Source organism: Alligator mississippiensis, chromosome 1 (genome assembly GCF_030867095.1).
Source record: "Alligator mississippiensis isolate rAllMis1 chromosome 1, rAllMis1, whole genome shotgun sequence".
In the NCBI taxonomy this organism is placed as follows: Eukaryota; Metazoa; Chordata; order Crocodylia; family Alligatoridae; genus Alligator; species Alligator mississippiensis.
Window position 1 is genome coordinate 166,262,905 of NC_081824.1, and position 15,895 is coordinate 166,278,799.

Genomic DNA, 15,895 nt, shown 5'->3' on the forward strand with positions numbered 1-15,895 from the left:
CTGCTGCTTTCCCTGTGGGTGGAGCACATATTCTATGAAGCGTTCCTAGCCCCTGCTGGCTCAGCAATGAAGAATCAAAAGGCACAGTCTCTCTGAAACTACTCCTAAACTAAGAGCATAAAAATGCAGTGTTAACACAACTTAAAAGACACAGAATCAGAGATAAACATAATCAGGAAAAAACAAATAAATATTAAGGTACTTACAGTAACTTTATCCAGTGCTTTACAAAAATCTAGTATTCCATTTTATATAGTTTCTATAGTTAAAATGTTTAATATTTCCTTGAACAAGAATCAAGAGCTGTGGGTGCAGCAACCTAAGTTAATATTACAATAAGAGTCTTTGTTCTTTTATTCTCTGCCAATTAAAAAAACCCAAAACAATAGATATTTCTTGTCAACAAAAAAGGAGGAAAAACCTGCTTCATGTTTAGTAATGTTATTGCTTAACTGGCCCTAAACAGGTCTGAAGGTCTCATGCCTGTGAAGCCAATGTGGGGAGTGGTGAAGTCACGGTTCTGGTAGTACTGGGCCAGAGATAGTACTTTTATAAAAGTTATCCTGAGGCAACATCACCATAACTGTTTATATTCTTGGATATATAAAAGATTGTAATTTAGTGTAAAAGAATTTCCAGAATATTTTTCACTAACAAATCTATAAATCCATAGGATCTAAAATTCACTCCCTTCTTTCCCTCTCCCCACCCCACCGTCCCCCCAATATGCAAAAAAGTTAAAATGTATGTTATTTGAACCTAAGCTTTAAAATAAAATGCTCAAAGGAAAATATATTTGTATCAAAAGTATGTATGCATGTAAATTATTGACACTGAATATTAGTTTAATCTATTCTAAGATGGCTTTACAGAACACTTCTGGAATCTGCCAAATTGATAGGAATTTTCAATTATTAGTATTTAGTAAAGATGTCTCCAAACATTAACTGCATTTACAACAGGGGAAACAGCTATCCCTATTTTACAGCTGGGTATATATATGTAGGTCAGAAGTAATTTAATTCAGAATTATGACCCAAAATCATCATCCCTGGCTCCCATTCATGCATTCCACCCACGGAAAGTGGCCCAGCTCTCCATCCTGCTTGTAACACATTTTTATCAGTTTGTTCTAGGATCCACATCCAGGACTGGTCCTACACTTAAAATGGCAAAGCAACACAGAGATTCAGAGAGAGGAAGCAGGCTGAAATTACTATATGGCATCAACAACAAAAATCTCATTCACTTCTGTTTTTTATTTGGGCTATTTTCTAATAATTTTACTAGGAGTGATCACTGGAGAAAACACTCCTCCTACACATTGAACACAATCCTGTTAAAAGTGTTTAAATAGCAGCACTGAAATTTCTCACAGAAACAGGTTAGACTAATGACAAAGAATAACTTCTTAAAAAACTTGCCTACTTATGAAAGATAATGTTCCATATGAGGACTTGTACTAGCTATGCCATATTAACTCCCCATATGGAAACCTAGGTGCGCTACAGGTGCATAATGTAGCTTGGCTCTTACTTTCAAAGTGAGGTAGGCACCTTACATAGCAAATTTTAGTTTGGGATGGCTACTGTGCTCTATCCTCCCTGTGCGGATAAGTGCTTTTCCTGGACTGGGACTCCTACCAGTTTTCCAGAAACCTTTTATTTTTTAATTTTGGGGTATTATTTCTGTTCAGGTAAAAATACACTTGTAAAATAGGAATTATACAACTGGACTACAGAGAATGGATGGTGAGGGAAGTACATATGACCTGAAAGCTAATTTCATATTTTTTGAGTCTAAAGGGAAATGCAATACCATTTAGGAAAAGCCAAATCAATTACAATATTAAAAAACTGCATTGGCAGAGTTAATAAAACATTTCATAATTGACAGTTAAATATATCATTGGAAATTATTTTAAAAAATTCATTCTATTGCTTACAATTTGCTTACTGTTTTAAGAGATTTTTAAGCATGCTTTGTATTTTCTTAAAGCCAAACATATTCAGATTCACAACTGTAATACACAGTGCCTTGGCAAAAGCAAATGTATTTTGATATATAAAATGTAATAATGAGAACCATCACATCCCAACAGTTTACCCCTTCTCTTGGCTTTTCTGCATTTTTTTGTCTTTTAAAATTCTAGGTACTTTCAGTTAGGGCTTGTTTTCAATTTTGGACTTGAAGGCCAAAATCTTTGCTTTTGTCAAACAATAAGATAATGTTCCAAAAAAAAAAATCATAAAATCACAGAAAATTAGGGTCGGAAGGGACCTCAAAAGGTCATCTAATCCAACCCCCTGCCCAAAGCAGGACCATCCCCAAGTAGATCATTCCAGCCAGGACTTTGTCAAGCTGGGCCTTTGCTTCATCACCCTCTTAATGAGAACTTTTTTCTTAATATACACCCTAAATCTCCCTTGCTGCAACTTGAGACCATTGCTTCTTGTCCTGTTATCTTTCACTCCTAAAAACAGTTCAGCTCCATCCTCTTTGGAACCACCCTGTAGGTAGTTGAAAGCTGCTATCAAGTCTCCCCTCAGACTTCTCTTCTGCAGACTAAATAAACCCAGTTCTCTCACCCTCTCCTCAGAAGTCAATGTCAAATCTGACATGGTCTTTTCAGAAAGCTACAGGTATTATACAGTGCCTGTTATAATTTACAATAATGAAAATCAATACAAAAGTAAAAATGTAAGTTAAAATAGATGACTTTTTTTCCACAAAAAGTGCAAAGTTATTTATGTGGAACAGATAACTCAACATGTCAGAAGATCACCATTAGCCTATGTATTCACCACAATAAAATGCGGTTATTGTCCTTATTTCAGTTGATTTGCATCAGCTACACGACCCGTACAATGTTTAACTTAATGTAAGATTCTTGGGAAAATTAACTATTTTATGTAACTAACCATCAATACAACCTAAGATTCAGTTTTCTAAAATCTTCATTTCTAATAAAAATCAGAGATGGAGAAAACCTGATAGGCCATGCCGTCTATGCTTTTAGGACTGCAGGCTGTTCAAGTAAATACCTTATTTAATGAAGGTTAAAGCCAACAAACTATGAAATCAAGGATACTATTCAATAGATTTCTTCAAAGTCAATTTTCTCTAGGTAGTCAGCTTTTTATTCATCATTTTCACTAAACTGCCATACACTGTTTTAAATATTTTTTTCCAAATGTCAATGACTGATTAGCCAAGTGATATACACCAAGTTATTTAATCATTCCCCACAGCCAAATCCCTCTAGTCCCTTAATTATTTCTGTAATAAGCTTTTTTTTGGAGGATATTAATTTGTTTTGAGCACCGACCGGCATGCTCCTCAGCAGATGACACGTACCCATGAAAGGCCAAAGCAGCATAAAATCCAAATATGATACTAATAATATAAGCAATAAGGGCAGTGACATGTGTCACCCAAAATACAGTACATCATAAGCCAATATTGAAAGATACCCCCCATTAACTTATTGCATAATTTCCCACATGAAGCAAGGGTAGAAACAACGGCAAGGGTTTGAATTGCCATTGATCGATTTAAACTAACATGATGGAAGTTCTGCTGCTGAATCAATTGTTCATATTAGGGAAAGACAAATTAGAATAGATCAGAAGAGGCAAAACCAGACGACCCATTAACAAAATGAACAAGTGAATCGCCCAAGTGGAATGAGTGCTTGCAAAGGCAATTAAGTTAAGCTTTGCCATTGCTTCTCACTCCTACACCCAAAAATACCGAGTCATCCACACTTACTTGAAACTCAAACCCATACTACCGCTCCAAAGTGATTACAGTGATAACTGTTTTTGTACTTGCTTAATGGCCCCCCCAACTGCAAAGCTGCTTATTACTTGTGCCACTTTAACTCATATGCTCTACAGTCCTGTCCTAGGTAACTGCCTCATAGAGAAATTTCTAAAATATAGGCTGGCTATGAAAAAGGCAGCCTATTCGAAGTGCTATCATGAATTTAACCCCTTCCTCCTCAGAAAGGCTATTTATAGCATATACAATATTATGCTGCAATGATATACTATTTTCAGGTAGACATGAAATCTTCTATACCAAGTTATACCATTACTACATATAGAATAGACAATTATTATGACGATGACAAAAGTTAAAGATCAAGGAGAAAATCATCTGTCAAAATTCCTACTGGATGAAGGAGAGGAGAATGAGGAGATGACAACTGTTGAATAATTTATGAGAAGCAAGATAATTAGTAAAACAGCTGCTGGTCAACACACATTCAAAAGGATGCAAATTTACATTAGAACATGAAAAGACAGCCAGACAGGAGAAGAATGCTCATTCAGAATGAACCAAAGATTTCTGTATCTCAGGGGCTTGGCTTTAGTAAAGGAAACGCTGCATAGGGGAAAGGCGGGAATACACACTAGAGCAGGGGCGTCAAACAGCTTGCCACGTCTGGCCCCCACAGCCCAGTCATCCAGGTCTCAAACTTTTGCTTTGACTCTGGCTGCAATGGCAGACTTCCCACAGCGCCAGGTAAGTGTGCCTTGGCAGTGCTGTGCCTCCCAGCAACACTCTGAGAAGCCTAGCACAATGGCTTGCTCCCAGGGTGGCAGCCAAGTACCCAGGGTTCTGGGCTTCCCATAGTGCTGCTGGGGCTCTGGCACCGCAGCTCTTACCCACATACTTAGCTGCAGCCATGGAAAAAAGCCACAGTGCAGCTAGGGCTCCTGCATCATGACTATCGCTGGCTTGGCTGCCAAACACCCAGGCAAGAGCTGTGACACTGGAGCCCCAGCAGCACTGTAAGAAGCAGCCCAGTAGTATGGCTTACTTCTGTGGCAGCAGCCAAGTGCCCAGGATACCAGGCCTCTTCCCACTGGGTTACAGATGGGCCAGAGCAAGTGCCACATGCACTGGATCCGGCATTGGGGTGGGGAGGAGTCCAGGGGCCCAACCGAGGCCACAGGGCTAAACAAGTTTGACCCCCCCCAATAGAATTTGGAGTGTAGCCTATGTATTTCCCTCCTTCCCCAAAGTATCAGAATATGAATCATGTAAACCTCAGTGGGTTAATCTTGCAATAACAAATTCAAATGTAACATGCAACTATGTTTTTCAAAGGGACTGAAGAGGGCAAAATGGATTATCTTACTCCTGGGAAACTGATAAACATAGGTAATTACAGTAAAGAAAAAACTGCACAGTGAAAAAGTCAAACTTTCACTTAAAGAGGTCCAAAAAACTGTTATTTAGGAAGCCTGGGTACTAAGAAAAAAACTTGATTCAGCTCCACTGGCTCACTTCTGCATTTCCCAAGCATTTGAAAATAGAAATATCAGAGTCTCTTCCCCTCCCATCATCACTCCTAAGCCAATTCTAGTATTCCCTCACTGAGAAACGTGGGAATGGATGACTGATGAGACATGGCAGCCTGAGTCAGCATGCTAAAAATGTGAGTAGGTTTTCCAATTTCTCTCCCTTCACCTCTACGTCTGCAAGCACAGATTAATGTCAGTTAAAATCAGACACGTGGTTTTTGTTTTGTTATAAAATAAAGTGAGGATACAAGAAAGAATCATGACACTTGTGGTTTTCTGTTTGGGAATTTCACACAGCTTGCCCTAGAAGTAATAAATGATGCCTTGGTTTTTTTAAAAGAGATGTAATGAAGGTCAGTATCAAAAGACTAACTAAAATGTCTTGGTCAAATAGAAGAAACAAAGAGAGATCGGTATTAAATACATACCAGCTCCAGTTATCACAACGTACAGAGAACGTTATAAAACCAGTTATAAAAGTAAGAGTTCAGGTATCTAAGGTCCCTCCACAAAGTTTATTAAACACACAAACTGTTACACTTAACACTTTGAAATGCAGGTTAACTGTAATAGCATTATTGGTGAAAAATTCAGTTTTTATATCTACCTGCAAAGTTTGAAAACATTTTATTTGTAAATCAGTAATATTCCAACTACATACTCCTTGCCAAGATCATGTTGTAAACTACGAAAACTCTTAGACAAACACAATTAGACAACACCTTAATAATAAGTACAAGTATTATTTTCACATAACGTAGTACTTTTTTTTTTTTCGGATAGTTCAAAGGAGAACTTGCATAAAGTTGGGTTCCACGTACGCATTTATTTTTTTTAAGGAAGGCAAATGCACTAGAGATGCATCAATATATCAGTTGCATATCGGATTGGCACCAATAAAAGGAAGATTAACATCAGCAGTAATTGACTTTTTTGGCCAGTGCAGCTGATAATGTCAGGGACTACCGCCTTAGGGTGGAATAATTAACTGCAGTGAAATACATGGAGACAGTGACCGTGGGCATAAATTGCGCCCAGTCAGCCCAGGCAGCAGGGGGCCAGACTCCTACATGCCGCCTAGCCGCGCTCAGCACTCTCATGCCCGTCAGCCTCTCTGCCGCCCAACCCTGCCACCCAGAACCTGAGGCTGACCCCCTGAGACTGCTGCCAACCCAGGCCTGCTCTACCCCAGCTCAAAGTGCCGCTGTCCTGGGCTCACGTGTAGACGCTGCTCCTGATGCGCAGTTTATTCCAGGTCAAAGTGCTCCAGAGTTTAATCGCTTCACATCAACTGCACATGTAGATGCACTCAGTGACTCCTTACTTGTGTAGATGATCGTTTACCTACACAAGGGGCGCGTCTACACGAGACTGTGTACAAGCCGAATACTGAGCAATAGCACATTGCAGGACTCGCACTGCTCACATGCTACTGCACAGTATTATTAGGCTACTGAGCAGTAGCATCACTTATAAGATGTTTGCCAGTACTACTGCCAGTAACTCTGGTTACTGTACTTTTATTTAGTACTTGATTATAGAAGTAACTAGCAAATTGCCTGTCAAGAATGATGGGGGGGGGGGGGGGAACGGAGTACTGCCACCTAATGCCCCATGCTGCCACTGTTCTGCTTCTTGCAGGGAATGGGGTGTGGGAGCAGCTGGCCTCAGCTCCCCCACCTCGCCCCCTGGAAGTGGCACGAAGGACCGGACAGGGGGTGGGGGAACTGGGGCCAGCACCTGCTGGCCTTGGCTCCCCCCACCATCTAGTCCTTGGTGCGGTTTCAGAATCACGGCGGCACCCCCACCCCCCATGCTTGGAGTACTCTGATTGGCCGATTCCATCAGCCAATCAGAGCACGAAGTGTTACGGACAGACAGACAGACATAGGCTTTAATACTCTTAGAATAATATTAGATATAAATGTGCAGTAACATCTCCTATAAACGCACCCAAGTAGTCCCACTCGTTTAAATAAGACTAATCATGAGAGCAAGTGCTCAGTGAGAATAAGGAGGAAATCAATAGACAACTCTCTAACAAAAATGAGATAAATGACAAGCTTCCATTCTCTGCTTCAAGTGAATGCTCCAATTTTAATGTTTGCAACTGAAAAATTAGAGTAAGGAAATCTGCCAGTTACTTTAAGTCTCATCTAGCTGCTTCTTTCCAGACTAAATACGAATTTTGCAGCCGCTTAAATACTTCTGTCACTTCGTCAAAGCTCTTCAATCTTCAGCCTGCATTTGAGAGACTAAAATTAAATAGAGTGCCACAATCTTCCACTTCCTCTTCCCCTTCCAAAAAAATGTCACTCATCACTGTCTTGCTTTTGTATACAATTGTTTCTTGCAAGCCATTCAACTTCTATGGGTTATCCCTCACTTCTGCCTACACAGGGCCCTAAACATTCAGAGCACAATTACCATGTTTAAACAGTACATCTGTTTTTAACAATATTCAGCAGCTAATAATTGTTCAAATGTTACTTCAACCTGTCTTTTGCTGTCCATAATTATTAAATTCTTCTGGAGTTTATACCACCAAATACTCAACTTAAAATTCTTGGGGTAGAGGTAATATATTTCATAAAAAATATTACCTCTACCCCAAGGTTTGTCTGCTTATGCCTTTAGACCAACATGGCTACAGCCAAAAATATAACATAAACAACACACTTTCCATTTGTCTTGCCATATTAATATTTCAACTTTTCCCAAGTATCTCTGGATTGAATTTACAATGAACATTATCATTCTACGAGCATTTACATATTTGCCATCATCTGAAAGTCAGCAGACAGGAAGAGACAAACTTTATTTTGATTAAGCAACTACTGCTATTCACAAGCACATTATAAATAACCACAGCTATCTGGTTCCATTACCCCTTCTCCTACTATAGCTCCCTTGGCTCTTATGGCACATTCTCCACCTATCTCATGAACAGAACAGCAAAAGCAAGAGGAGCCAGTCCTAACCCCTTTTGCCATATCAAAGAACTCTGGATTCAAAATTAATCTCTAATGTGCCATTATTGTAATCCCCTCCAATGCAAGCAGTACCCTTCCATTACAGCTGTTTGATATCACCTACACTTATTTTACTCCATGACAAAACTTGGTCCTTTATCTGCTGGTTGCTTTGAGGCATCTTTCCAAAAGCTTCTTTAAAACCTAAGCAACAAGTGCGTCTCCTCAGTCATCTTTATTCTATTATATAAACACAACACTCTCTTACTGATTTGCCCATATTCCACCATTCCCAAGAATTCTATTATCTCCACCCCTGCCCCCACCAAAAATAAGCCGTCTATTGTTAACAGTGGAAATTTTAATAGCAAAAGGAATCAGGGCTAGGACACTCCTTAGAGCAGGGCCTACATATTATGAACAGGTATTTGCTAAGAATGGTTGAGAACTGAGTAGTAAAGCGTATCAGGAATTATACAACAAAATACTTTTTTGGACAGAAAATGTCAGTTTGTTGAAATGTATACATACATTTCTTTGGGGATGCTTTGGTTCATAGGCACCAACTCCACGGGCGCTCCAGGGCTCAAGCATCCACCAAAAAAAAACAAACCAGCAAGTACTTAGCACCCACAAGACATGTCAGGGGAGCTAGGATGAAGTAATGCACTGCCTCTTCCGGGCATGCGTGGGGCTTGGTGTGTGAACGGGGAAGTGAGCACCCACTGGCAAAACCAAAGTTGCGCCTATGCTTTGGTTTGAACAAAGATGATATTTTCAGGCAAAACCGGAGGAACCACTTGGATGCTTATCTTGCTGGGATCATTTGACCCCAGCAGACTTCCTACCCCTTGGGCAGGGGGCTGGACCCAATGAACTTGCGAGGTCCCTTCCAGCCCTAATGTCTATGAAATGTTTGAAATCAGAGGAGAGAGATTCACCCACACTGAAAAGCCAAAAGCCTAGGGGCTAAGGCTTTCACCTGGAATGCAAGATATATGCTCAATTCTCTGCTCTGACCAATTAAGGTCAACCAGTTAGGCACACTGTTAGAGTCCATCTCTTGCTTTCTCTGGTCCAATGGACATTTGATTATTCATACAAAGTGGGATACCTCAAACAGCAATAATCAAGGGAGAACTTTCTGGGCTAGAGAACAGATGAATACTGACCCCCAGGCAAAGATGGGAGAGATTAAGTTCTGTGCGAATCAGATCAAGAACTTCACCACCTCAATCTTCATCTCAAGCAAGTGCTCTGCCACCAAACTATTGGTTATCCTGGCACAGTTTTTCATGAAAGGTTCATTGCAATGCAGAAAGAAAAAAAACATTGAAAATTTAAAACCTTTCCTAGCCAGCTATACTAAGCAGCTGCCAGAAGAATCTAAGACATGCAAAGCTATGTGAAAATTCTGGGAAATCACTGCTGCCTGCAATTACATCAACTTCCATTCTCAATAATAATACAGGCTACATGAAAGAAAATCACCCCAAACATCTAGGAGATAACAGAACAAATAATATGCAGATTACATTTTATAATCAAGAAAAGACTCTGTGCTTAAAAGCTCATGTAACATCTCTCCCACTATACTCTTGGTCAGATAAAAGATCTCACCAATAACTTTCTTCTTATATATTTCCTGTACCATTGCAGCTACAACACTCCAACTCTACTAATTTTAAAATATCATTTGTCAATGCCTCTTAAATATCATACTCTTGGCATTCTGTCTAGACACAAATATTTGCATGGACTGAAAACCAACTAAACTATTATAAACAAAAATCAACAGTAAACAGCACAGTATATGCCACATGGATAGTGGATAAGCAACAAACAGACATGCATGAACTTGTTTTAGGCCGTGAACAGGTGTTTTCCTAGTGGTGGACATTTCTGAGAAATTCCCAGTGCCAGAACTGTTATCAGGGAGGGAGAAGTACAGGCATTCAGCCTATAACCAGCCCCTCTCCTCCACTCCACCAGAGGATCCTGATCTGGAAAAGGCATGGAGAAAGCACCTATTCCTGGGACATCAGAGCAGCAGGGAAAAACTCTGTTTCCCCACACTGGAGACACCAAGGTCTGGAGATAAGGCATTCCAGTCCCCTCCCAGACCGGTCTGGGAGTGAACTGCAGCAACAAGACACTGCCTTCCACATGAGTCAGTGGGCAGTTCCTGGTCTGGGGCAGCACAGGTAGCACTGCCCCACTTCTTCATTCCCATCCTGGGCCGGAACTGGGAAGGGAGCATACAAGCATTCACTCTCAGGAGTTTCTCCAAGGGAAATCTTCCAGGTTGACACCCGGAGGATCTCCCCCCCCACTCCCAACCCTGAAAGAGGACATGTTTTCCCTGGAAGAACTTGAACGAATGCTTGTAAGCTCATTTCTACCAGGAAATCAGGGATTCTCCCAGTAGAAACATAATGCCTGCATGTGGCTTTAGTCCTGATCTTACTGAAAGTTTTGATTATAGTTGGGATCCATGTTAAGGAACAGCATATTCCTGAAATTTGCAAGTGATGTTAATGTGCAGAATTCAAGAACGTCGGGGGGGGGATAGCATGGGTGCTAAGGCACACAATTGACAACCCAGAGGTTGCAAGTTCAAGGCCATACCAGAACAATCACAGAGCAGCCCTATCAGATGCAAATGAATTTGTGAATTCTACTAAATACATTATCACGCAAGGATGTCAAAAAGGAAAGGGTAGGGGGGGATAAGAAGTGTGATAATGTGAGCAAGAACACTAAAACAGGACAGAAGTTCACCAAGACTAATCATGGAAAAAAATATGGGTTAATAAACATGATGAGACAGACAAGTCACATTTGATTAATTAATTATTTACATTTGATGTCAAAACCATCAAATATAACTATGAGCATTGAATCATACAAGTGGCAAGATAACTATGTCTCTTCATGGATTTAGTGGGAGTGAATCTGGAATACTGCATTTAAACCTCAAAAATCTCATTGCAAAGGAAAATTTTAATAAACTACAACAAGGGTTCCCAACCTTTTTAGATTGTGGACCACAGTGACCGTGGACCAGAAGTGACTGAGGACCGGCAAACTGCAGTCCAGAAGTGGAGCGGCAGCCAACCCTAAGTATACTTTTATACTGAGTATAACAAAGGGTTGGCTGCCACTCTGTAGTATGCTGGCCCTTCTGGACTGGCAGCCAACCCTCCTGTAGACCAGCAGCCAACCCTTTGCGGCCCAGTACCAGGCCATGGCCAGGGGTTGTGAACCTCTGAACTAGAACATAGCAATGGAAGTGAGAAGTTACAGTGGTACTGATGAGATATTAAGAAGTCTAAAATATAATGCAACTAACCTGTAACTATGGAAAAGAAAGCAAAAACACAAAAGCAGTAGACAATATCTGAAGGGTGCATGTGCCTTGGTAGGAAAGGAGGTAAGGTTAGGAACTGTGGAACATCAGGAACTTGTGACACAAGGCATCGCTTAGCAGGAGAACAGGCTCTCAAGAGAAGTGATAATTTAACGTTTAAAACTGAACTGGATGAAAGATTAGTAAACGTATACAGAACAAAGAATTATTTGACATCAAGGGAAAGATACTATACCACCTCAAAACTTCTATTAAACACTTCAATACAGGGCAGCTTCAAGGCTAAAACCAAATTCTGCTTACAATTCAGGCAAAAAATCAACTTAAAAAAAAGTTATTAATGAGAATAAGGGTTGTTGGTTATTGTAGCCGTGTTGGTCTAAGGACACAGGCAGACAAGGTTCTTTGGGTAGATGTGCTATTTTTTATTAGATGTATTTAGTTGGTCTAATAAAAGATATCACATCTACCCAAAGAACCTGGTCGGCCTAATGAGTATAAGGCATTTGACACAAACTATCAATGCAGATGAGAAAGCACTGAACTGTAAATGGTCAGGATGGAAACTATTGCTTTCATGTTTACAAAAGAGGCAAAGAATGTCTCACCTTTTCACTATCACTCACCAACAGATAAGTGTGGTTGCAACTTGTGGCAGTGCCAGTCAAAGATCATTATATAACCTGTTGAGAGCCAAAAGGCCCAGTGACTGAAGCAGATAACCTGTACTGTACTTGGTTGTATTCCAAATTTTGCCAGTGATACAATGTACAGCCTCAAAAAGTAGTTTAGGCTCTCTACCTCAGTTTCCCCATGTAACCTATGCATTTAACAAGCATTATAATTTCTTGTTTTTAATCCCTTGATGAAGAGTGCTTTGCACGTGCAAAATATTACAAATATTAAAATATCTAAGACAGGGGTGTCATCATCGAGGGGCCAGATGAAGATCGCTGGAGCAGTAACCAGGACAAATTAGGACCAATCCACTGTGCAGCGCCTGCGGCTCTGGGTTCAGCTTGTGCCATGTGTAGCACGTGCTGGCCCTGGGACTTGCTGTGCATGTTGTGTATGGGGCTGGTACATTGGAAGGGGTTGGTACAGGGCACCACATGCAGCCCACACCATGACCCTCTTGTGCCACCTGCAGCGTTGGGTCCAGTCCAAGCCCTGGACGCCCTATGCCACCTGCAGCTCTGAGTCCCGCCCACACCCCATGCCAGCCCTGTGTGTCACATAAACAGAGAGCCACAGGATTGGTGCATGCAGCATATGGAGCAGGGCTGATCGCAACCACTCGCACTACACAGGGGGCCAGCAGGAGGCATAGGCTGTATACAGTACCCGCTGGACCAGCCCTTTTCACCGGTTCTGCATTGGTCTGACCTGGATTGGTTCAGGAACAAGCACATGGGGCTGGTCCAGTGGTGCACTGCATACAGAGCACACCCCAAACAACACCCTGTGCTGTGTGCAGTCCAGTATATGCACCACATTAAGTGTGTAGGGCCGGGGCCGGTGTTTGGGACCAGTCCAGCAAGCCATGGGCTGGATCTGGCCTGGGGGATGCATGTTTGACACCCCTGATTTAAGAGTACTGTGGAAGACTGTTTCCTTTTCACATTTCCATCCTTTACACCTATGACACTGAAGAGACAGACAGGAACCTCAGGTGAACCTATCTATACTGCTATGACTCCACGAGGCACCTGGCCTGCCGGACACTCCTGCTACCCACGTGCCAGCCATGCAGGCTCATTTTCAACAAGCTTGCTATCACCAGCTGCTAAAAGAGCATCTTGGTCAGGTCGCTTGCTGAGAAATTCCTCATAGAAGCTGGGACCCTTGGCTCCAGCTTAGAAGGGTCTCTCCTCTTTCCCCCGCCTCACACCTATCCAGCTTTTTTTAAATTCACTTACAAGACAAAACTGTCCCATCCCCATCCCCTCACACAGAGACCCCTGCCCCCACACGCAGCCAAGATGCAGATGACCCATACACAACCCTTATTAAACGCCAGGCCGGACCCCTGCCCAGGCATAGGGAAGCTCCTGTGTAAGTGGGGGTGAGTGGTAACAGGTGGCGGGCAGCTGAGAGCACCAGTGCTGGTCATAAGTTGGGTCCCTTGGAGCTGCCCGCTCGGGGGAGGCAACGGGGAGGCCCCCAAGGAGAGAGGGGGAGAGGAGTGGGGAAGTCCTAAAGAAGGAAGAGAGAGAGGCCCCCAAGGAGGGCAGGAGAAAAGGGGAGGTCCCCAAGGGGGGGGCTCCCAGGGAAGGGGGGGGGTCCCCAAGCCCTTTTCCCGTCCCGCCCCGCCCCGCCCCCATCCCCTAGGGCCGGACTTGGTGTTGGCACCGCCCCCGCAGCGCAAGGCAGCTCCGAGGCCCCTTGGCGGGGCCGGGCCGGGCCGGACGAGGTCGGGCACAGCCAGCGGGGCGGGAGGAGGGCAGCCCGGGGCTGTGCCGTGCCGTGCCGTGCCGGGGTCCCGCCGCCCTTGCCCTTGCCCGGGCCAGTACCTGCAGCTCGGCGCGCTCCGCCTCCCACTCGGCGCGCTCCGCCTCGAAGCGGCCCCACTCGTGCTGCAGGAAGTGCAGGATGCCAGGCACACTGTATTGCGCCCGCGCCGCTGCCGCCGCCGCCGGGGCCGCCCCCGTTCCGGCCCCGGCCGCCGCCGCCGCCTCCCCCGGCTCTAGCCCCGACCCCGGGCCCGGCGGCGGCGGCAGCAGCAGCGCGTTGTTGTTGTTGCTGTTGCTGAAGAAGACGCCGGGCCCCGCCTGCTCGTCCATGGCGGCGCTGCCGCCCCCAGCCCGGCGGAGCACCCACAGCTCCGGGCGCGCCCCGCCTGCCTCGCGCCCGCCTCAGCGTCACGGCGCCTGACAGCGCGCCGCCCCCGCGCGCTACCGCGGCCCGGCGAGGACAATCCCCGGCCCCGCGGCATGCCGGGAGGTGTAGTCCTCGGGGTGCGCGGCCGGCTCCGCCCAGCTACGTCACACGTTCCGCGCCGCTCCTACCCTGTTGCAACCTGCTGAGCTGCCGCTTTCCTTGCCCTTGCCCACGGAGGACAGACAATCCCTCCCCCGAGCCACAGAATCACAGACAGTAAAGGCCGGAAGGGAATTCAGGGGGCTGGTCCTGCTCCAAGCGGAAACTAGACCAGGGGTCAGCAACATTTTTGGACAGAGCGTCAAAAACACCCACAACTTCAACTAGTAAGATGTTGGTGTGGCAGGGATGGAGGACGGGGGAGCCACGAGGGACCCGATCGTAGCTGTTGCCGTGTAGCCACGGCCAGGCCTCTCAGACGTTGAGAGAGGCCCAGGCCACTTCCATTTTTTTTGAGGCTCAATATACAATGCAATAATTTGTAATAAATGTTATTTTTTTTTATTTAGCAAGTTCTTTTTTAGCTTTTTTCTAATTTCAATCCTGTCAGTATATCTCTGGGTCTGTATATATAACTTCATTTGGAGATAACATCAAAAGTCTAAAATTGAGGCCGTCAATGAGAGGCCCAGGCCAAATGGCCCTCCTGGCCCTGCCTGTGATAGGCCCTGGCCTTGGCCCTGGCCCCTTCCCCGCTAATCAACCAGAGGCAAATGCCTTTGAGTGCCACACTGGCATCTATGCCAGGGGTTGCCAACCCCTGAACTAGACCCTCCCAGCCAGGGCTTTGTCTTCCACGGCGTTTCACCCCCTCCTAGTGAGGTTAGTCCTAATCTCTTACTTAAACCTCCCTTGCTGCAACCTGAGACCATTGCTCCTTGTTCTGTCATCTGCCACCACTGAGAACAGTCCAGCTCCATCCTCTTTGGCACCCCGCTTCAGGTAGTTGAAGGCTGCTATTAAATCCCACCTCAGTCTTCTCTCCACATTAAAAGAGCCCAGTTTCCCCAGCCTCTCCTCATAAGTGATGTCCCCCAGCCCCCTTACCATTCTTGTTGCCCTCTGCTGGACTCTTCAGTTTGTCCACATCCTTTCTGTAGTAGGGGGCCCCAAAACTGAACACAGCCCTACAGCTGTGGCCTCACCAGTGCCAAGTAAAAGGGGAAGAAGAACTTCCCTCAATCTACTGGCAATGCTCCTACGAATGCAGCCCTATATGCCATTACCCTTCTTACCAACAAGGGCTCGCTGTCAACTCATATTCAGCTTATTATCCACTGTCACCCCAGGTCCTTTTCTTAAGAGCTGCTGCTCAGGCAGTCAGCCCCCAGCCTGTATGCCTGAGGGAATGTCTCACC

At 44.2% G+C, this 15,895-nt stretch overlaps 1 protein-coding gene across 3 annotated transcripts in view; it reads right to left on the reverse strand.

Annotated features, from left to right (window-relative positions):
• Window positions 1-14,522, reverse strand: part of STRN (striatin) — a 98,370-nt gene extending 83,848 nt beyond the window's left edge. For 2 of the 3 annotated variants that reach the window (XM_059716367.1, XM_019500553.2), the window contains exon 1: window positions 14,171-14,522. In XM_059716367.1, the coding sequence (XP_059572350.1) occupies window positions 14,171-14,440 (270 nt within the window). In that variant the 5' untranslated portion in view covers window positions 14,441-14,522. The remainder of the gene's footprint in view (window positions 1-14,170) is intronic. The other variant, XM_059716375.1, reaches the window with a different exon arrangement.
• Window positions 14,523-15,895: the final 1,373 nt, after the last annotated feature.